We start from the raw sequence: 26,298 nt of genomic DNA on the forward strand, positions 1-26,298 counted from the left end.
AAATGGCTTGAAGTGGTATGATGAACAATAGTATGGTCTAACCGCTTCCTGGTCCCATCCTCTGTGCTTAGAGTTGTGTTCCTGGTCATTCATCATGGTCTGGTCGGGGTCCCTGGCTGCAGCGGATCCAGGAGGAACTCTATGGTAGTTCACACCAGCCTCTGGGATGGGATGGACCAACTGCAATACAACAGGAGCCAGACAGTCTCAACAGTTAAGGATGGTTCTCATATGTGCCAATCATAAGGTAGCTGATATGGAAACAGGGAAGAAACAGCAATCAAGATGAATTCATGGATACAACCCAATTAATGACAGTGGAATTCATGTTTTGCATTGGCCACAGATGTGAGAGCAACCAATTGATAAATCTGCACCTGAGAAGGCTGGGCAGCCTGAAGAAATGTCTGTGCTGTCTGACAGCATGGAGAGAATGAAAACTCTTGGTCAATATGTTGTGTATGTCTTCTCCAGCCATTGTAACAGGAATCAGTGAAGACAGGTGAGGATATAGTGCATTGTGTGCTAAAGAAAATATCAGTGTGTGACTGGGCATTGTGGTTAACATACCACCTCCCTGGCGGTGATGGTAGAGACAGGTGTGTTGGCCTCCACTGCAGAAGAGCTCTGAGGATCAGCATCACCAGTCACATCATGGATCTCCCTGGCAAGGATGGCCAGATCTTTAGCCAGGTCCTGACTCAGTCTAGAACGGGAGAACAGACCAACATAGGGATGGATACCTCAGGCAATCCACCAAGAGTGTAAAACTCAAGAACCACTTCAATTACTGTGCAGATAATTAAAGCACTTAGCAATAGCATGAACTGGCTAATGCTGTGTCCTTGCCATCTCAATTCACCTTGCTATCTCAGCACTGTGGGAGGACCAGTTCTGGTAGGCGTCTCCCTCGTGACTCTCCTGGTCAGAGTCTCGTGAGCGGGGTTTGGGGCGTGGGGGGATGAGAGGCTGGGAGCGGGAGGCTGAGGGGGTGTGTGAGCGTTTGTGTTTAGGGGTGCTCTGGTTAGAGTCAAACTCCTCCTCGGAGGTGGAGGTGCAGTCAGAGCCTTTCTGTCGTCGTCTAGAGCCTTGGAGCCATGAATTGGTTTGAAGGGTGTGTTAGAAGGTTAGGAGGATGAGGAGAAGGAAGGCAGGTAAAAACAGAGACACACCATGAAAGGAAACCATAGAAAAACTACAAACCCCACATATCCCAAAACACCTAAATATACCCCATAGACCCATATAGAAGGGTTTTGTAGAAGTGCTCATTCAGATGGTAAATGTACTGATGCAAGATCTAAGACTTTCTTTATATCCTATTCATTAGGATTTTCTTTGATTCAAAAACATTCACAACCAGAGATGAGCACTCAACCCAACAGTAATGGCTACTGTCACAAAGTCATGTTGTTGAAGACCATAGTCATATAGTAGTCACAACGTAGAGAGAAATGTAGTTAAGTATAGTTAAACCACAGATTATCACTCAAAGGATAGAGTACGGTATTCCGCATCTGACCCACAATATTCTCACAACATTGTTCTAGACAGTTATGTTATCATGATTGAAGATTACATAATGATTATGAGAACATTGTGCAGATGGTATCCACCTTCACCACAGGTATTCTAGTAGAATTTACTGAAGGGATTATATTTCAATTGCAAATAGCAATACAGCATTAGTGTAGTTAGTGGAGGCACTTCAAGTCAAAGGTCAGGGAGCTTTAAACCATGGCTGATGAAACCAAATCTCCAGAAGAATACAACCAAGGCTTGCACCTTCATAACTTGTTAGTTGAACTAATGATCTCAAACTCACTCAGAACCAATTCATCTAGATAATTAATAGGACTTGTCTCCTTTACGCAGACCTAAATTCTGATTCCTCCAATCCAGAAGACGTCATTTTCATCTTTCATTATATTTCTGTAATATTACAGGAACGGCTGAGACATATTTAAACAGTTTTACCTTTCAGGTTCTTACACCTGTAATAAATTATAACTAAGACAGTACTACATCACATTACATATTAAAAGGCAAAGGGGACACTGATATGCGTGTCTGTTACTCACTGGCTGTGCTGCTGGTGTATTTGGCACTGCTGGAGCGGACGCGGGTGATGAGCTTGCCTGCTCCAGAGGCCCTGCCTAGCGCAGGCTTAGTGCTGGGCCCAGCCACGGAGGCCTTACGGCCAGAGCCGCTGTTGGACTCTGTGCTGCGGTTGGAGAAGCCTGTCCTGGGTGCAGAGGACTCTGCATCACTGGGAGTGGTGAAGGAGCTAGTCCTCTTCCGGGGCAGAGCCAGCATGTCCAGCCTGGAGAGCTGCTTCTTACTGTCCTGGGAGGCCTTGGTGGTCCCACTGGCTTCCTGTGAGTTCTGGGAGATTCTGTCCGTCTCTGTGCCCTCGTTGTCGGACGCCTCGCCCAGGCGAGCCCGGCGAAGCATTGAAGCTCTTGTGGGCCGTGGGGCAGACATGCTGTTGGAGCGGCTTAGGGCCTGGGTCACTTTGGAGGACTTAGTGAAATCCTCTTTCTGCAGGGGGACGGTGTACTTCTTGCATGCAGCGGGCCGGGAGCCCTCCTGGTCTGAGGAGATGGTTTCAGGCCAGTAGGGTAAGCTGAAGCTCTGGGGGTCATCACTCAGGTCCATGGAGACATGTTTTCCTGCACAGCGTCTCATCCCCAGCCTCCGGTCTTGTTCAGGCTTCCTGCTGATGTCCACTCCCTGGGACCGCCGCTTCTCTGACAGGCGATCGAGGGCTGACTGCTGGCGACTGGACTCCTGGGTGAAGGAGCTGGCAGAGGACCTCTCCCTCTGAAGGCCACTAGTGATAAAGGGCTTCTTGGATCCGGTCTTGGGGGCAGTCTGGTTGCTGTGCTGGCTGGCAGTGCTGGCTGAGTCCATGTCAGACTCCCCAGACAGAGAGTAATCTATGGGGCGAGGAGCAACATCAGGTGGCTGGGCCTGGAGCTTGGCCTCCAGGGCAGCCAGAGTGTCCTCGGTCCCTTTGAGGTAGGAGTGGGTGTCCTGGCTGCAGACACCCTGGAACGCCTCAGCAGGGTCAGGGTCACTCAGAGCAGGCTGGCTGGAGATGTGAGGGAGTCTGGTGACCTGGGCAGCATCACTTGGCTGGTCCTTAGTGAAGCTCTCCTGCCTGACCAGAGACACTGAGATCTCCTTGGGCTGAGGGCTGACTCTGCCCTGGTAGTCCAGCTTGGGAGCTGATGAGTTGAGCTTGATCGTCTTCTGTAAGTCTTGTCCACCCTGTTGTTTGGTCAGGGTGGCTGTGGAGAACTGTGGTGTCTTGGGAGGAGGTGGTTTTCTCTCAGTCTTAGGTGTATTGGGTCTGGATCCCTGCTCCTGTTTAGACACAGTCTCCTTAGAGCCGATGTAGAATGATGTAGACTTGGCTGGGAGTGTGGGCCTCTCCTCTTCTCTGCTCTGAGATGAACTCTTGTCTGTCGTCTCTGGTGTGGGTGTCTTCCTCTGCTCCACGATGGAGCCGTCGTCTGACTTACTGGCATCACTCAGGCTGTCTGGGTCAAGGTCGTGCTGTACAGACAGGTTGTTGAGGTCCTCCTGTGGTCCGGGGACTCTGGAGCTCCTCTCTTTGATATCATAGGTAAAGTAAGTGTCCTGATGGATAAGAATGCTGGGAGTTGGAGTCTCATTCTTCTCCATCGACGGTGCCTGAGGCAGAATCCGCTGTGTTCTGGAACTCTGGCCTTCCGATTCCACATTGTTGATGTTCCGACTGAGCGTCGCCTGATGGACGGTTCTCCCACCAACTGAATGGAAACAGGCAGATGCATTTTTAATCAAGTTGATAATCAGGACTATAACTCATTATCATTTCAAATTCCCATCAGGTGTCTTACCTCCTCCTGACAGGTCCATCTGTGAGGGGATGTTGAAGAGGCCTGAGGCAGGGCCAGAGTCTGTGTAGCTGTCTGCCAGGCTGGCCCAGCGAGACACCCACTTAGAGCCACCAGGTACCTGCAGGGAGGATCACACTAGTTATTCACATGTCTCGACAGTAGTCAAACACAATCAGGCTTAAAATATAAGGAAAAATAACACAATCACGTTCCAGAAATTATATTTGATGATTGAAAAATCTATTTGGCGAATAAACACATTTACAGCTTGGGATGTTGGGATAGTTTTTATATCTGAAAATTACATTTTATGACAGCAGAAATCCAACATCCCTACCGCCACACCCATTCCACTCCTTAGATAGAAACCAAGGACACCACCAGAGAACCAGTTGGACACACCCAAACCCAGTCGGAAGTAAAGAACTACAACACCAACATCCCCAGAAACAACTAAAGATCTAAGAGGGAGATGAGAACCATGGAGAATCATGAAAGACCAGAACATGCAGAATTGTGCTTCCAGGGCAGAAAGCTTATTGAACCAGCAGACTGATTGATTTATCAATCGATTAAATTGACTGATTGTTGATTGGTTAGCTGTGGGAATGTGTCACCACACTGAGCCCGGCTGGGGGTTTACCTGCACCAGATTCTGTCCCTGCCCTGGAGCTGGCCTCAGATCCACCGAGCTACTCTCTCTACACTCCTCCCTGTCCTGATACTCAACAGGCTTATATGCTGCTGCTGCAGTCTGGCTGGGCTGCTCTGGCCCCTCAACAACACCAAACACCTGTCAGGAACAAAGCATGATGTGTGAGTGTGAATGCTGTCTCTACAGGGCTGGAGGCTGCCACATCCACTGGCTCTCCTGTGTGACACTCATGTTGGCTTGTGTTAGATAGCATCGCTGTCCAATACTTGACAAGGCAGGTTATCTCATGGTGAAGCACATGGAATGACAAGGTGTGATATTAAACAAACTTGGAGAGATAAGACGGCTACAGGGAATGACAGATGACTACAGAGAATGACAGACGACTACAGAGAATGACAGACGACTACAGAGAATGACAGACGACTACAGAGAATGACTGACTACTACAGAGAGTAAGGCGAAGAGACTTGCCAGTTCTATCTTGCTGCGTGCCTCCTCCACCTCTTTATCCTGGACCTCCGTCTCGATGGTGTAGGTGCCTGCTTCACTCAAGGTATCATCCTCCTCATTCCCCAGGCCTCCAGGCTGCGTGGGGCTTGGGGCCTCCAGGCCGCGTGGGGCCTCCATGGGGTGTGGGGCCTCCATGGGGCGTGGGGCCTCCATGGGGCGTGGGGCCTCCATGGGGCGTGGGGCCTCCATGGGGCGTGGGGCCTCCATGGGGCGTGGGGCCTCCATGGGGCGTGGGGCCTTGGGCATCAGAGGGGCTTTTAGGGGCACAGACTGGTGGACAGGGGAGGAGGTCTGAGTCAGGTATGGAACAGGGGGCTGAGGGGGGCTTGGTGGGGTCTGGTGGGAATGGGGGGCTGCTGCCACTACTGTTGGTGAAGGGCTGGTGGTAGGAGACACAGGTGAAGTATTCCTCTCCCAGGTTGTGTTGATGCTAGGCCTAGACTCCTGTCTGGACTCCCTCAGCAACTCAGCCGTGAAGTCCTGGGCCAGCTTGGACCTGCGGCCCACACTTCTAAAGGGCCTGAGAGGGATGGAGCGGGAGGAGAAGCCGTTACTGATCCGATCCTCCATCTTCTCCCTCCTCAGGGAGCCGGCCCTCTGCGGGCCTCCAGAACCTGCACCCTTCAAGGGAATGGTGTACTGCTGGGTGGGGGTGCTGGGGCCGCACCTTTTCTCCAGCTTGTTCCTGATGCCTGGGCTGTCAAGCTGGGCTGTGTTGTTGGTGAAGGACTGTGAACGCTTCTTGCGTGGATTGTCGTCAAAGAACTCGATGACGAAGGCCTGCTGGGGGTCTGCTTTGTCCTGGCTCTGAGAAGGGGAGTGAGACTCTGGAGGGGAGCTGGACAGAGGCTCCTCTGAGTCAGGGTGGGTGAAGGGTCTCGGTGGGGCCAGCTGGGGTGGTAGAGACATGTGAAGGCCCATCGGTGGCTTTAATTGGATAGCCTCATAATGGTGGCCTGATTATAAAAACAGAAACACGTTAGCTCTCAGACAGCAACAGAGGATAGTGACAGTGGATTCAGTGTATAAATGGTCAGAGTGTTTACCTGTAGAAGCCTCGTTGTAGATGGGCAGCTCACTCTTTGTGCTGAACATGTCCTCCGTCCGAGACCTCCTCCTCATCATTCTCACGTCGCTTTGGACCAGCCAATCAGCCACCTTGCTCTCCGTTGACATCACCTCAGTGGGCGCTGTCAATGCCTCCTTACCCGGGAGCTTGTGTTGCTGGCGGAAGGAAAACTTGGTCACATGGTCCTTGACCTTGATCTTGCCCGGTGTGCATTCGTCAAACTCGATGGTGAAGGAGGCGTGGCTCTGCACCACAGGAGGTGTGGGGGTGGAGGTGGGTGCTGGGGGGAGAACAGGGACAGGGCCAGCAGGGGGGTCAGTGTCCTTAGTGGGAACCTCATGGAGCTCCCGCTGCTGGAACTGATTGGTGGGAATCTCAAAGTAGCTTAGCTCCCTGTGGTGTGAGTAGTTTGTCTTGGCCTGGCTGTCTGACAGGGAGCCGTTGACCTCATGTCTGGAGCCCTCTTTAGTATTCTCTGTGGGGGCAGACACAGTGGGAAGACAGTAGGTCTATATAGATCAATACTATATAGGCCAATACTGTAAACTGCAGGCACAAAGGACATGCAGTATGTGAGGTGGGTAAGGGAAAGAATCATAGACACTACTCTAATGAAATATTACCGGGGAGAACCAACAACTGTGACATACTACACCAGTCAAGGAAAACAGAGAAAAAAAAAATCTGTCTCTGCCAAGTATTTTCTCTAAAGCTGAAGCCACAAATAACAACATTGCTCAGTCTAGCTGCTGGAGCTAACAAACAAATACATCAGCCAATCAGTGGGTGCCAGGCCAGATGGACGTGGAAAAATGTCACTGTGGGAGCTTGGAGTCCCAAAGGAGAGTGGCTGAGAGGTAATCTGTTCCAGCGAGGCTAACAGTCACGCTCCCTCCTCTACCCTGTCCCCTGGGTTTACAGGGTAATCCATCACGAGGCGCTGCCCACTGGCCTGACATGGTCCTGGACTGGCTTGGCTCAGTGTGACACTGGCAGCTCCCTGTCACCAGTGGGAACTACAGAGCTTACACAGAGCTAAACACCATTCATCTCTTAGTACACTGCATCCAACACTGATGTGGTGCCGTAACAAAGTGTTATGTTTGCCACTCTAATCAAATACAAGGGCTGTAACCTTTATGAGCCAGCACAGCTAATAACAATACTGTAGTCCCCTGTAGCTCAGTTGGTAGAGCATGGCGCTTGCAACGCCAGGGTTGAGGGTTCGTTTCCCACGGGGGGCCAGTATGAAAATGTATGCAGTCACTAACTGTAAGTCACTCTGGATAAGAGTGTCTGCTAAAATGACTAAAAAAATACTAAAATGCCAGGCCTCTTTCAAAGTGGCACACTCACTCATACATATCCTGATCAACAAATGAATTGATCGAGTAATAGTAATGTTTGTTCCAGACCTGCAGGGTCCTCGTCTGGCCGCTGTCCTTCACTGTGTTCAGCATCATCCTCCCCCCACCACGACGGCTGTCCATACAGAGGAGTAGGCCTGGACACCGGAGCCTCGCTGGCCACTAACAGAAACACACACATGGACAGAGAGAGAACAAGATCAGAGAACAGAGAAGAATCAGCTCAGTGTTTCCTCTGGAAAGCTTTGTAGCAGTGGGGGGAAAAGGTCACTGAGGTGAGTTGGGGGGGGGGCTGAGAAGCTCAGTTCTAGTGGCTTTTTAAAAAGGACATCATCCTCCAAAATGAATGAAAATAAAAGTATGCTGACACCATTTAAAACAATTTTCACCTCCAGAAATGAGCCCAATAACACATTGGTAAAATTATATATTTTAAATTATTTTAACATATTGGGCCATGTATATAACCTATGCAGGGTCCATATTATCAGGTAGGCTATGCCTGTAGCCCAACTGATGCAGCAAAGTGCAAATAAATAGGCTGAAGCATGGGGTTACCTATCAGCATTTATCCTATTTGGCTAATCATTAGCCAGATCCCAAATGTGATCTTTTAACTAGTTATTATCCTATTGATGAAATTTATGTCCCAAAAAACGTGCATAAACACTGAATATAATGTAGGCCTACCTGTTAGGGTAACACGCCCCCTACCTGTACTTCTCACAGAAACCACTTCATGTCACCATTTTCCCCCCAACACTTTCCCTGGTTGCCACTACTCTTGCTCAACTAAAGATATCTGTCTTATCACCATTTTTTAAGTCACTACCCCACCCAAAAATGTTTTAGGTAGGGTGGCGTTGTACCCCAAGCTACCCTACAATTGACCAGTGTTACATTTAGCCCCACTCTCCCCTTTGCGCTCACTGCAAATTGCAGAGTGGTAACATGCTTAACCATGCAGCTGCTAAAAACTCAGGGTTTAAAATGGTGCAGTTCGCGCATACTGTATTTAGGAGTTGAGAAATAAATAAAGTAGGAAGAGAAAGCTGGGATCCCCCTCTTTTAACAAAGGCCATTAAAACGGCTGTTTTCGCGATTGCAAGAATTGTTGTGCATTGGACTGCTTGTCAGAATGCATTGTTTCCCTCCCTATGGCACTCATAACTTGAATGCGCCACGAGAGGAATCATTATCTTGCATTGAACACACAACAACAAGCCGACTAGGTAAGTACAGTGGGGAGAACAAGTATTTGAAACACTGCCGATTTTGCAGGTTTCCTACTTACAAAGCATGTAGCGGTCTGTAATTTTTATCATAGGTACACTTCAACTGTGAGAGACGGAATCCAGAAAATCACATTGTATGATTTTTAAGTTATTAATTTGCATTTTATTGCATGACATAAGTATTTGATCACCTACCAACCAGTAAGAATTCCGGCTCTCACAGTCCTGTTAGTTTTTCTTTAAGAAGCCCTCCTGTTCTCCACTCATTACCTGTATTAACTGTTTGAACTCGTTACCTGTATAAAAGACACCTGCCCACACACTCAATCGAACAGACTCCAACCTCTGCACAATGGCCAAGACCAGAGAGCTGTGTAAGGACATCAGGGATAAAATTGTAGACCTGCACAAGGCTGGGATGGGCTACAGGACAATAGGCAAGCAGCTTGGTGAGAAGGCAACAACTGTTGCCGCAATTATTAGAAAATGGAAGAAGTTCAAGATGACGGTCAATCACCCTCGGTCTGGGGCTCTATGCAAGATCGCACCTCGTGGGGCATCAATGATCATGAGGAAGGTGAGGGATCAGCCCAGAACTACACGGCAGGACCTGGTCAATGACCTGAAGAGAGCTGGGACCAGTCTCAAAGAAAACCATTAGTAACACACTACGCCGTCATGGATTAAAATCCTGCAGCGCACGCAAGGTCCCCCTGCTCAAGCCAGCGCATGTCCAGGCCCGTCTGAAGTTTGCCAATGACCATCTGGATGATCCAGAGGAGGAATGGGAGAAGGTCATGTGGTCTGATGAGACAAAAATAGAGCTTTTTGGTCTAAACTCCACTCGCCGTGTTTGGAGGAAGAAGAAGGATGAGTACAACCCCAAGAACACCATCCCAACCGTGAAGCATGGAGGTGGAAACATCATTCTTTGGGGATGCTTTTCTGCAAAGGGGACAGGACGACTGCACCGTATTTAGGGGAGGATGGATGGGGCCATGTATCGCGAGATCTTAGCCAACAACCTCCTTCCCTCAGTAAGAGCATTGAAGATGGGTCGTGGCTGGGTCTTCCAGCATGACAACGACCCGAAACACACAGCCAGGGCAACAAGGAGTGGCTCCGTAAGAAGCATCTCAAGGTCCTGGAGTGGCCTAGCCAGTCTCCAGACCTGAACCCAATTGAAAATCTTTGGAGGGAGCTGAAAGTCCGTATTGCCCAGCGACAGTCCCGAAATCTGAAGGATCTGGAGAAGGTCTGTATGGAGGAGTGGGCCAAAATCCCTGCTGCAGTGTGTGCAAACCTGGTCAAGACCTACAGGAAACGTATGATCTCTGTAATTGCAAACAAAGGTTTCTGTACCAAATATTAAGTTCTGCTTTTCTGATGTATCAAATACTTATGTCATGCAATAAAATGCAAATGAATTACTTAAAAATCAATGTTTTAGATTCCGTCTCTCACAGTTGAAGTGTACCTATGATAAAAATTAGACCTCTACATGCTTTGTAAGTAGGAAAACCTGCAAAATCGGCAGTGTATCAAATACTTGTTCTCCCCACTGTATATAAACTATTCTACAATGGGGTTGTCTGATTTTTCTACTCTTTTTGTTTGTAGAGGAAAAGGAAATGTGTACTGTTCTAGCATCTTCAAAGTGCGCCTCAGCAGAGATATTTTTTCATGTTCCACAGCAAAATGAGTGCAGCGGAAACACTGGTCTCCACTCTACTACTTGAGGTGGACTCTGCATTTAAAGTTCATCATTCCTGATGCATGCTGACATAGAAAACTTTATTGGCTCTGTGGCAATGCAGTAGGCCTTCTATAGACGGTACACAAGCTATTTTAGGTGTGTCATCCATCCTGTGTAACTAGAAATGAAGCATTGGGTAAACCAAATGGAATTAGTGACGTGCCCTTCTGTTCCTCCCCCTCTCGCTCTCTCTCTCTGTTGATGTCTTATTGTGTGTCCTGGGCAACAGCACTTTGGAGTTGTAGTACTTTGGTTTATTTAGGCCAGTGTGAGAGAGCCCCAATGGAGCTGTTTAGTTTTCAACCAGACACCAGGCATGTGGATAATCTGATTTATGCCATATAGGCTAGCATACCGAGCTGGCCAGCCAGCTGTTAAACGTCATCACAGCAATGAAGGTGACAGGAAATCTGTCCTAGTGCCCTTACTGCTCAGATGGATAAATACATATTAATATGGATCAATCATGATTATGTATGTATGTATGTATGTATGTATGTATGTATGTATGTATGTATGTATGCATGTATGTACAGTGCTGTGAAAAAGTATTGCCCCCTTTCTGATTTTCTATATTTTTGATACTGAATGTTATCAGATCTTCAACTAAAACATAATATTAGATAAAGGGAACCTGAGTTTACAAACCTGAGTTTACAAATAACAAAAAAAATCTACATATTTTATTTATTTAATTAACAAAGTTTGGCGACACCCAATTCCCCTGTGTAAAAAAGCTGCAATGACTGCAACCAAATTATTCCTGTAGTTGATTAATCTGTCACATCCCTGTGGAGGAATTTTGACCCACTCTTGCATGCAGAACTGCTTTAACTAAGCGACATTTGTCGGTTTTCAAGCATGAACTGCTCGTTTCAAGTCCTGCCACAACATCTCAATTGGGATTAGGTCTGGACTTTGACTAGGCCATTCCAAAACTTCAAATTTGTTGCTTTTTAGCCATTTTCATGTAGATTTGATTGTGTGTTTTGGATCATTGTCTTGCTGCATGACCCAGCTGCGCTTCAGCTTCAGCTAACAGACGGATAGCCTGACATTCTCCTGTAGAATTCTCTGATACAGAGGATAATTCATGGTTCCTTCTATTAAGGCAAGTCATCCAGGTCCTGAGGCAGCAAAGCATCCCCAAACCATCACACTACTACCACCATGCTTGACCATTTGAGGTTCTTATTGTGGAATGCAGTGTTTGGTTTTCGCCAGACATAATGGGACCCATCTCGTCCAACACATTGACTCATGTATGCATTCAGCCTTCCGCCCTCAGAACAGCCTCAATTCGTCAGGGTATGGACTCTACAAGGTGTCGAAAGCATTCCACAGGGATGCTGGCCCATGTTGACTCCAATGCAGCCTACAGTTGTGTCAAGACCATTCTTGATACACACAGGTAACTGTTGAGCATGAAAAACCCAGCAGCGTTGCAGTTCTTGACACACCGGTGTGCCTGGCACCTAACTACCATACCCTGTTCAAAAGGCACTGAAATATTTTATCTTGCCCATTCACCCTCAATGGTACACATACACAATTAATGTCTCGATTGTCTCGAGGCTTAAACATTTCAAGTGGCAATAAGGGATAATAGCGTTCACCTGGATTGACCTGGTCAGTCTGTCATGGAAAGAGCAGGTTTTCCTAATGCTTTATACACTCAGTGTACTGTAGATGGAAGGTTATAGCAGTTTGTCTCAATGTTCTGCTCTGGAGAGATGAGTCACTGTAAACTCTGCAGGCCAGTGTTGTTGTTGTCCTCCCTTTATTGAAGATTAGGATTAGCAGTGTCCAGTCTCATTCTCCTCCCAGGAGGATTGTGTATTGTGTATCAGGTGACCACATTTATAACAGAAGGCCCCTCTCCCTGCTTGGTCTAGGGCCTGGGAATAGCTGATTCAGTGTTTCTGCTACACTCATTTTGGTACATAAAAAATATTTCTGCTGAGGCGCACTTTGAAGATGCTAGAACAGTACACATGTACTTTTCCTCTGCAAACAAAATGAGTAATGAACAAAAAAACTACTATACTATGGGGATGTCTGATTTATCTACTTACCTAGTAGGCTTGTTGCTGTGTGTTCTACACGAGATAAATATTCCTCTTGTGGCGCATTCAAGTTATGAGTGCCATAGGGAGGGAAACATGCATTCTGACAAGCAGTCAGACAAGCAGTCAATGCACAACAATTCTTGCAATCGCGAAAACAGCAGCTTTAATGGCCTTTGTTAAAAAGAGGGGGATCCCAGCTTTCCATTCCTACTTTATTTATTTCTCAACTCCTAAATATGCACGAACTGCACCATTTTAAACCCAGAGTTTTTAGCAGCAGTATGGTTAAGCATGTTACTGCTCTGCAATTTGCAGTGAGTGCATAGGGGCGAGTGGGGATAAATGTAATACCAATTGTAGGGTAGCTTGGAGTACAACGCCACTCTACCCCAAAAAATTTTGGGGGGGGAGTTACTTAAACTGTGATGAGGCAATATTTTTGGTTGCGCAAAAGTAGTGGCAACTAGGGAAGTGTTGGGGGAAAAATTGTGACAAAGTGGTTTCTGTGAGAAGTACAGGTAGGGGGCGTGTTACCCCAAGTTACCCTAACAGGTAGGCCTACATTATATTCACTGTGTTTAAGCAAGTTTTGTGGGACATAACATTTATCAATAGGATAATAACTACAATAGTTAAAAGATCACATTTGGGATCTGGCTAATGATTAGCCAAATAGGATAAATGCTGATAGGTAACCCCATGCTTCAGCCTATTTATTTGCACTTTGCTGCATCAGTTGGGCTACAGGCATAGCCTACCTGATAATGTGGACCATGCATAGGCTATTTACATGGCCTAATATGTAAAAATAGAAATTCACTAATTTTACTATGTGTTATTGGGCTCATTTCTGGAGGTGGAAATTATATTTTAGATGGTGTCAGCATACTTTTATTTTCATTCATTTTGGACTAGAATGTTATTTTAAAAAGTCACCAAAACTGAGCTTCTCAGTCCATCTAAATACTATTTGTATTAATATTTTTAATGACTGTTATACACCCACACCATTCTGTTGTTGGGGTATGCACACACACCATTCCAACACAGAAAAGCTGCTTTTTAACATAATTAGGGAAACAATTTTACTCATATTGTTATTCATTATAGGTCATATTTCAAAAAAATCTGGAAACAGTGGACAGTTACTGTAATGTCTATGGTGGAAACAGTGAGTAGCCCTAGGTCCTGTCAGGTTAGACTACAGTCACACCCAGGCCTACTGTCCACTCAGAGAGCCAGCAGACTGCTTTACAGACAGGCAGCAGCAGGAGGTCAGGCTCCACAGTCCACACCTTGCAAGGCTGCAGGAAAAACAGACACATATCCTGCTCACAGCCTCAATGTCTGAACAGGGTGGGGACCCTGACACTGTGCTGTCACTGTGGTCACCTCACCAGTCCAGCTGCTTCAGAAGGAAATAAGGAATCAGTCAGTAGCTACATAAGGAATCAGTCAGTAGCTACATTAACCCATCACATACAGGCAGAGTGGGAGAGGAGGAGGCTGAACGTAAACCTCTAAACTAAGTGTTAATGGCTGGAGGTCTGTAGTGTCATAACCTTGTGACTGTCAGTAGTTAAAGCCACTAGTGATGGTCCACCCCTGCATTCCCCTGCCGAGTACACCCCTCGGTGCTTTAGGAACCTAACTGCACTGTAAACCATATAAAATCCCAAAAGATGTAGCCCAAAAGCAGAGCTGAGGACAGAGGGACACCTGTAAGTACTGTGACTGTACGGTGAGTGAGACAGCAAATCCACAATCCCCCTAACAGCAGTGCCCGCTTGGCACGAAAAACACAGCCGCACGCACGCACGCACGCACCTTTCTAATCCTTCTAGTGCACGTGCTAGCACCACCAGGAGTAAATAATAATAATAATAAATAAATTGGTCATTTAGCAGACGCTCTTATCCAGAGCGACTTACAGGAGCAATTAGGGTTAAGTGCCTTGCTCAAGGGCACATCGACAGATTTTTCACCTAGTCGGTTCGGGGATTAGAACCAGCAACCTTTCGGTTACTGGCACAACGCTCTTAACCACTAAGCTACCTGCCTCCCTGGGGTCAGCCCCAGTCCAGAGGCATGGCAGACAGACATAAGACTTTATCTGTCCCAGCTCAACATGCTCAGCAGGCAAGCCCAATATAATTTCACTCACCCTGCCAACTGGAGTTCCACACTAGTAATGCTGCTCGTCTGACCCTACTGGATTGAACCTTTGACCCGATCCCCTCACAAGGTAGCTTGATCGCACACTAGGGGTGCGCTTAACAAGGAGAGCTGTGTACATCTTAACAGATCCTCTAACAGTTTGTGGTATAAAAGGCTTCTTCTTCTTCTTCCTCATGTAAATAAGATATTGAAACCGACATCAGCAGCTATCTTTTACCTAAGGCATAACAGACTGGTATTTACTGGTACTGTTTGTGACAAGACAAACAGTTAAGTTAATCAATTGTATTTGCTATAATTTTTGACCTTGCAGAGAAAATGCCTAGGCCTGGTCTATAATATAGGATAGCACCTATACTGTGGGCGCTAGAAGAAAAGGACAACAAGAGGTGGACTGGGGCAGACTTGAAGTTGCGAGTTAAACAGGGTTTTACCTGCTGCGAGGGCAGCTTTATGCTCGGCTTTCTCCTGTTTGAAGCAGGATGAGTCTCTGGTCTTCTCCTTAGCATGCTGCCTCTCCTTCTCTCTCTTCCTGGCCTCCAGGGTCTCCACACTCATCTGCAGCTGGCTGGTGTACTTCTCATGCTAATAAACACAAGAGGAAAGTAGGATATGAAGAAGCCCCTACCTGACAATCACTCATATTCATAGATGATATGTACATGTGTGGAAGTTCGCACTTACTTTGAGAGCCTCCTCTGGCACCTTGTGTTGACTCCTCTCCAGGATGTACACATGACAATGTGGAAGCAGAGCTAAGGAAGGCATATTCTGACAGGAGCCATTGGGTTAGAATAAATAATACATGTCACTGACACTTGCTATCTTGTCTAATTATTAGCCTATGCATTCCTTGAAGCTCTAACTTTCTGACAACTCTGAGACATGTGACATGTCTAAATGTCTACCTTTAAGCAGCTTTTCTCCCTGTTATCTAAACTAAATTTCACTATTCATGTTTTTCAGCTCAGAGGTTCACGGGTCCAAAAGATTTTCAGTCCGGAGTTGAACATAATCTAAAACCCCTGACTCAAACCACAAGGAATTAATATGCTGGGAGAGTTTGGTGCACAAACCACAGAGGAAGAAGAAAATGAATGTTTTAAATTGCTTTCTAACAGCTATTGTAGACAAAACTTTATGAAATCCAATTGTTTGTAAGAAATAATTACAACAGAGCACTCAGAGGTTAAAAAGTATGCATCCTTTTGATCCAATCAAGAAAATCCCTAATCAATGAAGAATCAATAAAACACTAAGAAAATTACAAAATCATTATCAGATAAACAAAAGGATATCATATCCAAAGCGGATGACATCAGAGAGCTTCAGGGTGATGTAAGTCTCGTCTGGGATTCTCAGATCATTCACAAAAGTCTGGGGAGAAAATAAATAAAGTTAGTTTTTTTGTGTGTTTACATTGAAAGCTTCAGAAAAATCTACACACAGGAATTATGTTTTCACAACAATCCTGATTAGTTTAATTCCATTGGACTAATAACAGACACTGATGATAAATGAGTTAGTTCCAGGTCATTTCCTTGCACACACAGCCTCTGGGGTTTGCCAAAGCTAAGATGCTTTGCAGTTGGCTGTTTTCCCAGTGAAAGTTAAGCTATCCTACCTGTACGTTAATGCATTAATGAGATTATGCAGTTATGTAAATGGCCATCTATGTTGAAGGAGAGAGCGAGACACCAGAAGAAAAGAGAGAGAGCAAGAGAGACACCAGACGAAAAGAGAGAGAGCAAGAGAGACACCAGAAGAAAAGAAATAATAATAATAAAATAATAATATGCCATTTAGCAGACGCTTTTATCCAAAGCGACTTACAGTCATGTGTGCATACATTTTTGTGTATGGATGGTCCCGGGGATCGAACCCACTACCAGAAGAAGAGAGAGCGAGAGAGACACACCAGAAGAAGAGAGAGCAAGAGAGAGACACCAGAAGAAAAGAGAGAGAGAGAGAGAGAGAGAGAGACCAGAAGAAAAGAAAGAGAGGGACACCAGAAGAAGAGAGAGCGAGAGAGAGACACCAGAAGAAGAGAGAGAGACCAGAAGGAGAGAGAGAGAGAGAGACCAGAAGGAGAGAGAGAGAGACCAGAAGGAGAGAGAGAGACACCAGAAGAAGAGAGAGAGACACCAGAAGAAGAGAGAGCGAGAGAGAGAGAGACCAGAAGAAGAGAGAGCGAGAGAGAGAGAGACCAGAAGAAATGAGAGAGAGAGAGACCAGAAGAAATGAGAGAGAGAGACACCAGAAGAAAAGAGAGAGAGACACCAGAAGAAGAGAGCGAGAGAGGGACACCAGAAGAAGAGAGCGAGAGGGACACCAGAAGAAGAGAGCGCGAGAGAGAGAGAGACCAGAAGAAGAGAGAGAGAGAGAGAGAGAGAGAGAGACACCAGAAGAAAAGAGAGAGAGAGACACCAGAAGAAAAGAGAGAGAGAGACCAGAAGGAGAGAGAGAGACCAGAAGAAGAGAGAGCGAGAGAGAGACACCAGAAGAAGAGAGAGTGAGAGAGAGACACCAGAAGAAGAGAGAGCGAGAGAGAGACCAGAAGAAAAGGCCCAGGACAGCAGAAAATGCAGTGCTCATTGCTGCTCTAACAACCATCTCTGGCACAGAGAGGGCTCTTTTGTGCTTGGGCCTGGGGGACTGGTAGTGGGCCTCTGGACCCTCCAGGGAGGGCTGTGGCTGGCTGGATCCTTTATTTAACTTGTATGCAGGGGACAAGGAGGGTACATGGACTCACCCCGTTCAGGCTGCCCAGGTCCTTCACCATATGCTCGTCTGTGGCTGGGCTGTAGTTGACGACAGCATGCTGCTTGTCCACACTGCGCGACTGTAAAACAAGACAGAGAACATACCTGAGCATCACATACTGATGGGCTAACAAACCTCAGACTGGATACTGTCATAAGCAGTGCAACAAAATATCTGCAATTAAGGCTACATGCATGTACAGTAGATACACAGTGTGCTCATAGTCGAACGGATAGGCCTTTGAGTTTGCTTACATTCCTGCAAATAATCACTATTAACCTGGTGCTTATAGTACCCACTGGTTGAAATCAAATCACATTTTATTTGTCACATGCGCCGAATACAACATGTGTAGACCTTACGGTGAAATGCTTACTTACAAGCCCAACAATGCAGTTTTAAGAAAGTATTTACTAACTAAAAAAATATAAATATATATAGCGAAAGTTTGGACACCTACTCATTCCAGGGTTTTTCTTTATTTTTACTATTTTCTACATTGTACAATAATAGTGAAGATAATGAAACTATGAAATTACACATATGGAATCATGTAGTAACCCAAAAAGTGTTAAACAAATCAAAATATATTTTATACTTGAGATTCTTCAAAGTAGCCACCCTTTGCCTTGATTACAGTTTTCTACACTCTTGGCATTCTCTCAACCAGTTTCACCTGGAATGCTTTTCCAACAGTCTTGAAGGAGTTCCCATATATGCTGAGCACTTGTTGGCTGCTTTTCCTTCACTCTGCGGTCCAACTCATCCCAAACCATCTCAATTGGGTTGAGGTCGGGGGATTGTGGAGGCCAGGTCATCTGATGCAGCACTCAATCACTCTCCTTCTTGGTCAAATAGCCCTTACACAGCCTGAAGGTGTGTTGGATCATTGTCCTGCTGAAAAACAAAATGATTGTCCCACTAAGCCAAAACCAGATGGGATGGCGTATCATTGCAGAATGCTGTGGTAGCCATGCTGGTAAGTGTGCCTTGAATTCTAAATAAATCACAGACAGTGTCAACAGCAAAGCACCCCCACACCATAACACCTCCTCCTCCATGCTTCATGGTCCTCATGAGAGCCAGTTTCATCATAGCGTTTGATGGGTTTTGCAACTGCACCTAAATAAACTTTTAAAGTTCTTCAAATTTTCTGGATTGACTGACCTTCATGTCTTAAAGTAATGATGGACTGTCATTTCTCTTTGATTATTTGAGCTGTTCTTGCCCTAATATGGACTTGGTCTTTTACCAAATAGGGCTATCTTCTGTATACACCCCCCCTACCTTGTCACAACACAAGTGATTGGCTCAAATGCATTAAGAAGGAAAGAAATTCGACCAATTAACTTTTAACAAGGCACACCTGTTAATTGAAATGCATTCCAGGTGACTACCTCATTAATCTGGTTGAGAGAATGCCAATAGTGTGCAAAGCTGTCATCAAGGCAAAGGGTGGCTATTTTGAAGAATCTCAAATACAAAACATATTTTGATTTGTTTAACACTTTGTTGGTCCTCTGTAGCTCAGCTGGTAGAGCACGGCGCTTGTAACGCCAAGGTAGTGGGTTCGATCCCCGGGACCACCCATACACAAAAATGTATGCACGCATGACTAAGTCGCTTTGGATAAAAGCGTCTGCTAAATGGCATATTATTATTATTATTACAAGATTCCATATGTGTTATTTCATAGTTTTGATGTCTTCACTATTATTCTATAATGTAAAAAATAGTAAAAATAAAGAAAAGCCCTGGAATGAGTAGGTGTGTCCAAATTTTTGACTGGTACTGTATGTATGCATGTATGTACAGTGAGGGAAAAATGTATTTGATCCCCTGCTGATTATGTAAGTTTGCCCACTGACAAAGAAATTATCAGTCTATAATTTTAATGCTAGGTTTATTTGAACAGTGAGAGACAGAATAACAACAACAAAACCAGAAAAACGCATGTCAAAAATGTTATAAATTGATTTGCATTTTAATGAGGGAAATAAGTATTTGACCCTCGCAATCAGAAATATTTCTGGCTCCCAGGTGTCTTTTATACAGGTAACGAGCTGAGATTAGGAGAACACTCTTAAAGGGAGTGCTCCTAATCTCAGTTTGTTACCTGTATAAAAAGACACCTGTCCACAGAAGCAATCAATCAATCAGATTCCAAACTCTCCACCATGGCCAAGTCCAAAGAGCTCTCCAAGGATGTCAGGGACAAGATTGTAGACCTACACAAGGCTGGAATGGGCTACAAGACCATCGCCAAGCAGCTTGGTGAGAATGGAAGAAACACAAAAGTACTGTCAATCTCCCTCGGCCTGGGGCTCCATGCAAGATCTCACCTCGTGGAGGTGCAATGATCATGAGAACGGTGAGGAATCAGCCCAGAACTACACAGGAGGATCTTGTCAATGATCTCAAGGCAGCTGGGACCATAGTCACCAAGAAAACAATTGGTAACACACTACGCCGTGAAGTACTGCAATCCTGCAGCGCCCGCAAGGTCCCCCTGCTCAAGAAAGCACATATACAGGCCCGTCTGAAGTTTGCCAATGAACATCTGAATGATTCAGAGGAGAACTGGGTGAAAGTGTTGTGGTCAGATGAGACCAAAATGGAGCTCTTTGGCATCAACTCAACTCGCCGTGTTTGGAGGAGGAGGAATGCTGCCTATGACCCCAAGAACACCATCCCCACCGTCAAACATGGAGGTGGAAACATTATGCTTTGGGTGTGTTTTTCTGCTAAGGGGACTGGACAACTTCACCGCATCAAAGGGACGATGGACGGGGCCATGTACCGTCAAATCTTGGGTGAGAACCTCCTTCCCTCAGCCAGGGCATTGACAATGGGTCGTGGATGGGTATTCCAGCATGACAATGACCCAAAACACACGGCCAAGGCAACAAAGGAGTGGCTCAAGAAGAAGCACATTAAGGTCCTGGAGTGGCCTAGCCAGTCTCCAGACCTTAATCCCATAGAAAATCTGTGGAGGGAGCTGAAGGTTTGAGTTGCCAAACGTCAGCCTCGAAACCTTAATGACTTGGAGAAGATCTGCAAAGAGGAGTGGGACAAAACCACTCCTGAGATGTGTGCAAACCTGGTGGCCAACTACAAGAAACATCTGACCTCTGTGATTGTCAACAAGGGTTTTGCCACCAAGTACTAAGTCATGTTTTGCAGAGGGGTAAAATACTAATTTCCCTCATTAAAATGCAAATCAATTCATAACATGCGTTTTCTGGATTTGTATTTTGTTATTCTTTATTTTTATTATTATTAATTTTTTATTATTCTGTCTCTCACTGTTCAAATAAACCTTCCATTAAAATTATAGACTGATCATGTCTTTGTCAGTGGGCAAACGTACAAAATCAGCAGGGGATCAAATACTTTTTTCCCTCACTGTGTATATATATATACAGTGGGGAAAAAAAGTATTTAGTCAGCCACCAATTGTGCAAGTTCTCCCACTTAAAAAGATGAGAGAGGCCTGTAATTTTCATCATAGGTACACGTCAACTATGACAGACAAAATGAGGAAAAAAAATCCAGAAAATCACATTGTATGATTTTTAATGAATTTATTTGCAAATTATGGTGGAAAATAAGTATTTGGTCAATAACAAAAGTTTCTCAATACTTTGTTATATACCCTTTGTTGGCAATGACACAGGTCAAACGTTTTCTGTAAGTCTTCACAAGGTTTTCACACACTGTTGCTGGTATTTTGGCCCATTCCTCCATGCAGATCTCCTCTAGAGCAGTGATGTTTTGGGGCTGTCGCTGGGCAACACGGACTTTCAACTCCCTCCAAAGATTTTATATGGGGTTGAGATCTGGAGACTGGCTAGGCCATTCCAGGACCTTGAAATGCTTCTTACGAAGCCACTCCTTCGTTGCCCGGGCGGTGTGTTTGGGATCATTGTCATACTGAAAGACCCAGCCACGTTTCATCTTCAATGCCCTTGCTGATGGAAGGAGGTTTTCACTCAAAATCTCACCATACATGGTCCCATTCATTCTTTCCTTTACACGAATCAGTCGTCCTGGTCCCTTTGCAGAAAAACAGCCCCAAAGCATGATGTTTCCACCCCCATGCTTCACAGTAGGTATGGTGTTCTTTGGATGCAACTCAGCATTCTTTGTCCTCCAAACACGACGAGTTGAGTTTTTACCAAAAAGTTCTATTTTGGTTTCATCTGACCATATGACATTCTCCCAATCCTCTTCTGGATCATCCAAATGCACGCTAGCACGGGCCTGGACATGTACTGGCTTAAGCAGGGGGACACGTCTGGCACTGCAGGATTTAAGTCCCTGGCGGCGTAGTGTGTTACTGATGGTAGGCTTTGTTACTTTGGTCCCAGCTCTCTGCAGGTCATTCACTAGGTCCCCCCGTGTGGTTCTGGGATTTTTGCTCACCGGTCTTGTGATCATTTTGACCCCACGGGGTGAGATCTTTCGTGGAGCCCCAGATCGAGGGAGATTATCAGTGGTCTTGTATGCCTTCCATTTCCTAATAATTGCTCCCACAGTTGATTTCTTCAAACCAAGCTGCTTACCTATTGCAGATTCAGTCTTCCCAGCCTGGTGCAGGTCTACAATTTTGTTTCTGGTGTCCTTTGACAGCTCTTTGGTCTTGGCCATAGTGGAGTTTGGAGTGTGACTGTTTGAGCTTGTGGGCAGGTGTCTTTTATACTGATAACAAGTTCAAACAGGTGCCATTAATACAGGTAACGAGTGGAGGACAGAGGAGCCTCTTAAAGAAGAAGTTACAGGTCTGTGAGAGCCAGAAATCTTGCTTGTTTGTAGGTGACCAAATACTTATTTTCCACCATAATTTGCAAATAAATTCATTAAAAATCCTACAATGTGATTTTCTGGAATTTTTTTCCTCAATTTGTCTGTCATAGTTGACGTGTACCTATGATGAAAATTACAGGCCTCTCTCATCTTTTTAAGTGGGAGAACTTGCACAATTGGTGGCTGACTAAATACTTTTTTGCCCACTGTGTATATATATATATATATATATATATATATATATATATATATATATATATATATATACACACACAGTGGGGAGAACAAGTATTTGATACACTGCCGATATTGCAGGTTTTCCTACTTACAAAGCATGTAGAGGTCTGTAATTTTTATCATAGGTACACTTCAACTGTGAGAGACGGAATCTAAAACAAAAATCCAGAAAATCACATTGTATGATTTTTAAGTAATTCATTTGCATTTTATTGCGATTATTATGGTGGAAAATAAGTATTTGGTCAATAACAAAAGTTTCTCAATACTTTGTTATATACCCTTTGTTGGCAATGACACAGGTCAAACGTTTTCTGTAAGTCTTCACAAGGTTTTCACACACTGTTGCTGGTATTTTGGCCCATTCCTCCATGCAGATCTCCTCTAGAGCAGTGATGTTTTGGGGCTGTCGCTGGGCAACACGGACTTTTAACTCCCTCCAAAGATGTTCTATGGGGTTGAGATCTGGAGACTGGCTAGGCCACTCCAGGACCTTGAAATGCTTCTTACGAAGCCACTCCTTCGTTGCCCGGGCGGTGTGTTTGGGATCATTGTCATGCTGAAAGACCCAGCCACGTTTCATCTTCAATGCCCTTGCTGATGGAAGGAGGTTTTCACTCAAAATCTCACGATACATGGCCCCATTTATTATTTCCTTTACACGGATCAGTCGTCCTGGTCCCTTTGCAGAAAAACAGACCCAAAGCATGATGTTTCCACCCCCATGCTTCACAGTAGGTATGGTGTTCTTTGGATGCAACTCAGCATTCTTTGTCCTCCAAACACGACGAGTTGAGTTTTTACCAAAAAGTTCTATTTTGGTTTCATCCCAATCCTCTTATATATATATATATATATATATATATATATATATATATATATATATATATATATATATATATATATATATATATATATATATATATATATATATATATATATATATATATATATATATATATATATATATATATATATATATATATATATATATATATATATATATATATATATATATATATACACACACACACAGCAAAAAAAGAAACGTCCCTTTTTCAGGACCCTGTCTTTCAAAGATAATTCGAACAAATCGAAATAACTTCACAGATCTTCATTGTAAAGGGTTTAAACACTGTTTCCCATGCTTGTTCAATGAACCATAAAAATAAATGAACATGCACCTGTGGAACGGTCGTTAAGACACTAACAGCTTACAGACCGTAGGCAATTAAGGTCACAGTTATGAAAACTTAGGACACTAATGCAAATAGTCCGGGTAGCCATTTGATTAATTGTTCAGCAGTCTTATGGCTTGGGGTAGAAGCTGTTAAGGAGCCTTTTGGACCTAGACTTGGTGCTCCGGTACGGTTTGCCGTGCGGTAGCAGAGAGAACAGTCTATGTCTTTGATGACTGGAGTCTTTGACAACTCCAGTCTGACACTGAACAGGCAGAGTGACCACTTCACACAACTCAAACCATCATCCCTGTCCTCAACGAGACAACAGTAAATAAGGTATTTCTGTTTTTAATTTTTAATACATTTGCAAACATTTCTAAAATCCTGTTATTGCTTTGTCATTATGGGGTATTGTGTGTAGATTGTGTTTAATCCATTTTAGAATAAGGCTGTAGCATAACAAAATGTTTAAAAAGTCAAGGGGTCTGAATACTTTCCGAATGGACCGTAAGTAAGCAACATTTCCAATGATGCCTGAAAGTGATGCCTGAATGTGGACAAGAGCAGCTTTTCAATTCTGCAAGCAGATGTGGTGGGAAGGGCATTTTGAACAAACCACAGACTGAGGAAAGTTTATAAACTATTTTCAAGGCAGCGTTCTTTTTTCCAGTGGCTTAAGAGCGAGAAGTACACAGAGAGAAATTCCCAAAGAATTCCAAACAGTAACTAGAACCAGGAAACATGGAGAAAAACAGCAGGGTGGAATGTATAAGTAAGCATTTTTCTTTAACATTGAACGGTTGCCAGAGGCAATTCTCCCAGCAGGCACTACTCTTAAAAACACCCGTAACACAAACCTCTCAAGTACACACAGATCAACTCCTACAAGAGCTCTAGTACATTAACCTAACTTGCTTTCTTTGAGTCATGACCCTATTATAGGCTACATCCTTTCACAAGAGTGTGAATGGACAGCTGATTGTCTAAGGGTCACATGACAGATTGATGTGTCTGGTGTGTAAACAGAAGGTGCTGTAGATGTCATACACACCTGCAACATGAGCTCGCACTCCTCCCGGCCTACAAAGATCATCTCTGGTGGCAACCGGTGTCTTGTGCCTGAGCTGCTGACCAGGAACCATGATGTCACACTCATCTTGGAGCCCCGACTCAGAGCCTTCTTCGCATCCTGGGAGGGGAAAGAAGACATGATATTAGACAACAACACGTAGAGCAGTAGAATATTTTTGTCACCACATTCACAGTAATTGTGATATACAATTCGCAATCCACTGAATGGGATTTTGGTGGCTGCACAACTAACTAAACAACTCTACTTTTAAGATTAGATGACCAATTGGACAACCAACAACTCAAGTATTTTCAGATCTATTTACACAACACACATTAGATAATGTGCTTTGACAGTTGAGTCCATTATTCTTAGGCATGTCAGGTTGTCATCAAGTGATCCTCATGCACACACACACCACGCCCAAACGAAAAGGCAGACAACACACAGAGATTCCTTCAATACCGGCCCGTGGAAAGGATAAGGAGGAACATGTTTATGCCCCAATTTCTTATCCACAGAGCTGAGCAAGACACTTAGCTACATATGTTGCACACACAGCGAACTACAGTCTACAAACATGATTGGATCTTAACAAGCCAGACAATGCGTTTGTTTGGGTGCCTGAACCAACTCATTACCAGTATTGATCACCTTTGCTGAACCAATCATACAGTTTGGTCAACCTCAATTTCTATTTGCTACAATAATATTACCATACCACTCAAAGACAACATTGGTTTGGAAGGAGATGCAACTAACTACATGCATAACTAGGCCTATGTTAGAATTATTTGTGATCAATGGCTTGTACTGTAGTAGTAGTAGTTAGCTAGGCTAACTAGTTGCTCTCATTCACTTTACTAGCCAATAATTCCCATATCGCTCTATGGAAAATTTATGCAAATCATCATATCTAATTAACTCACTTGTCAAAAAGCTCAGCCAGGTGAAAAGCTAAAAGAATGTCGATGATGGTAATAGAAAACGATACTACTGAAGGTTCCAATGTAACAACACTTGCAGTAACATTACCCAGCAGTTGACATGTTAATTCTTATGGTGAGACTGACCCTCCACTTTTGCTAAATTATCTTAATTCGAAAGAATTTGGAAATGACTGGTCTGCTACCGTAGCTACGTTCTGTCTGTGGCTAGCTAGTTAGCTAGCTACCTATTTTAGCTGAAGGCCAAACACCATACAGGAAATAAGAAAGGTTTTCCCGAACGACAAAAGCAGTTTTTACTACTCCCTCCCTTCACAAGCATACCTTTAATCCGGACCCTGCTTTCTTCAGAATAGTAGCCAGCGTTAACACAATAAATACAAATGTACAGTTGTATCTGTGTCCTCGTTTAGTAAAGTAGTCACAAGAGCACTGATGGCCGTCCAGGTAAATGGCGAACACACCCTCACTTCAACATTAATTTGTCAAGCCGACCAACACTGACATTCCACTTCACTTCCACCGCCGCGCACAAGGATCGAACTCTTCCAGTGACGGTACCA

The 26,298-nt window shown here is 44.6% G+C and overlaps 1 protein-coding gene across 1 annotated transcript in view; it reads right to left on the minus strand.

Annotated features, from left to right (window-relative positions):
• Nucleotides 1-26,085, minus strand: part of LOC311145347 (centrosomal protein of 170 kDa protein B-like) — a gene marked incomplete at its 3' end in the record, with an annotated part of 27,227 nt that extends 1,142 nt beyond the window's left edge. The window contains exons 1-15 of the mRNA XM_084181573.1: nucleotides 26,060-26,085; nucleotides 24,768-24,905; nucleotides 17,482-17,571; nucleotides 16,026-16,106; nucleotides 15,414-15,500; nucleotides 15,164-15,314; nucleotides 7,540-7,653; nucleotides 6,102-6,599; nucleotides 5,017-6,011; nucleotides 4,531-4,680; nucleotides 3,888-4,005; nucleotides 2,082-3,797; nucleotides 863-1,088; nucleotides 571-706; nucleotides 43-180 (exon numbers count right to left, since the gene is read on the minus strand). Of these exons, the coding sequence (XP_084037699.1) occupies nucleotides 43-180; nucleotides 571-706; nucleotides 863-1,088; nucleotides 2,082-3,797; nucleotides 3,888-4,005; nucleotides 4,531-4,680; nucleotides 5,017-6,011; nucleotides 6,102-6,599; nucleotides 7,540-7,653; nucleotides 15,164-15,314; nucleotides 15,414-15,500; nucleotides 16,026-16,106; nucleotides 17,482-17,571; nucleotides 24,768-24,872 (4,605 nt within the window). The 5' untranslated portion in view covers nucleotides 24,873-24,905; nucleotides 26,060-26,085. The remainder of the gene's footprint in view (nucleotides 1-42; nucleotides 181-570; nucleotides 707-862; nucleotides 1,089-2,081; nucleotides 3,798-3,887; nucleotides 4,006-4,530; nucleotides 4,681-5,016; nucleotides 6,012-6,101; nucleotides 6,600-7,539; nucleotides 7,654-15,163; nucleotides 15,315-15,413; nucleotides 15,501-16,025; nucleotides 16,107-17,481; nucleotides 17,572-24,767; nucleotides 24,906-26,059) is intronic.
• Nucleotides 26,086-26,298: the final 213 nt, after the last annotated feature.

The sequence above is a fragment of the Coregonus lavaretus genome, assembly GCF_964263955.1.
Source record: "Coregonus lavaretus genome assembly, chromosome: 18".
Classification (NCBI taxonomy): Eukaryota; Metazoa; Chordata; class Actinopteri; order Salmoniformes; family Salmonidae; genus Coregonus; species Coregonus lavaretus.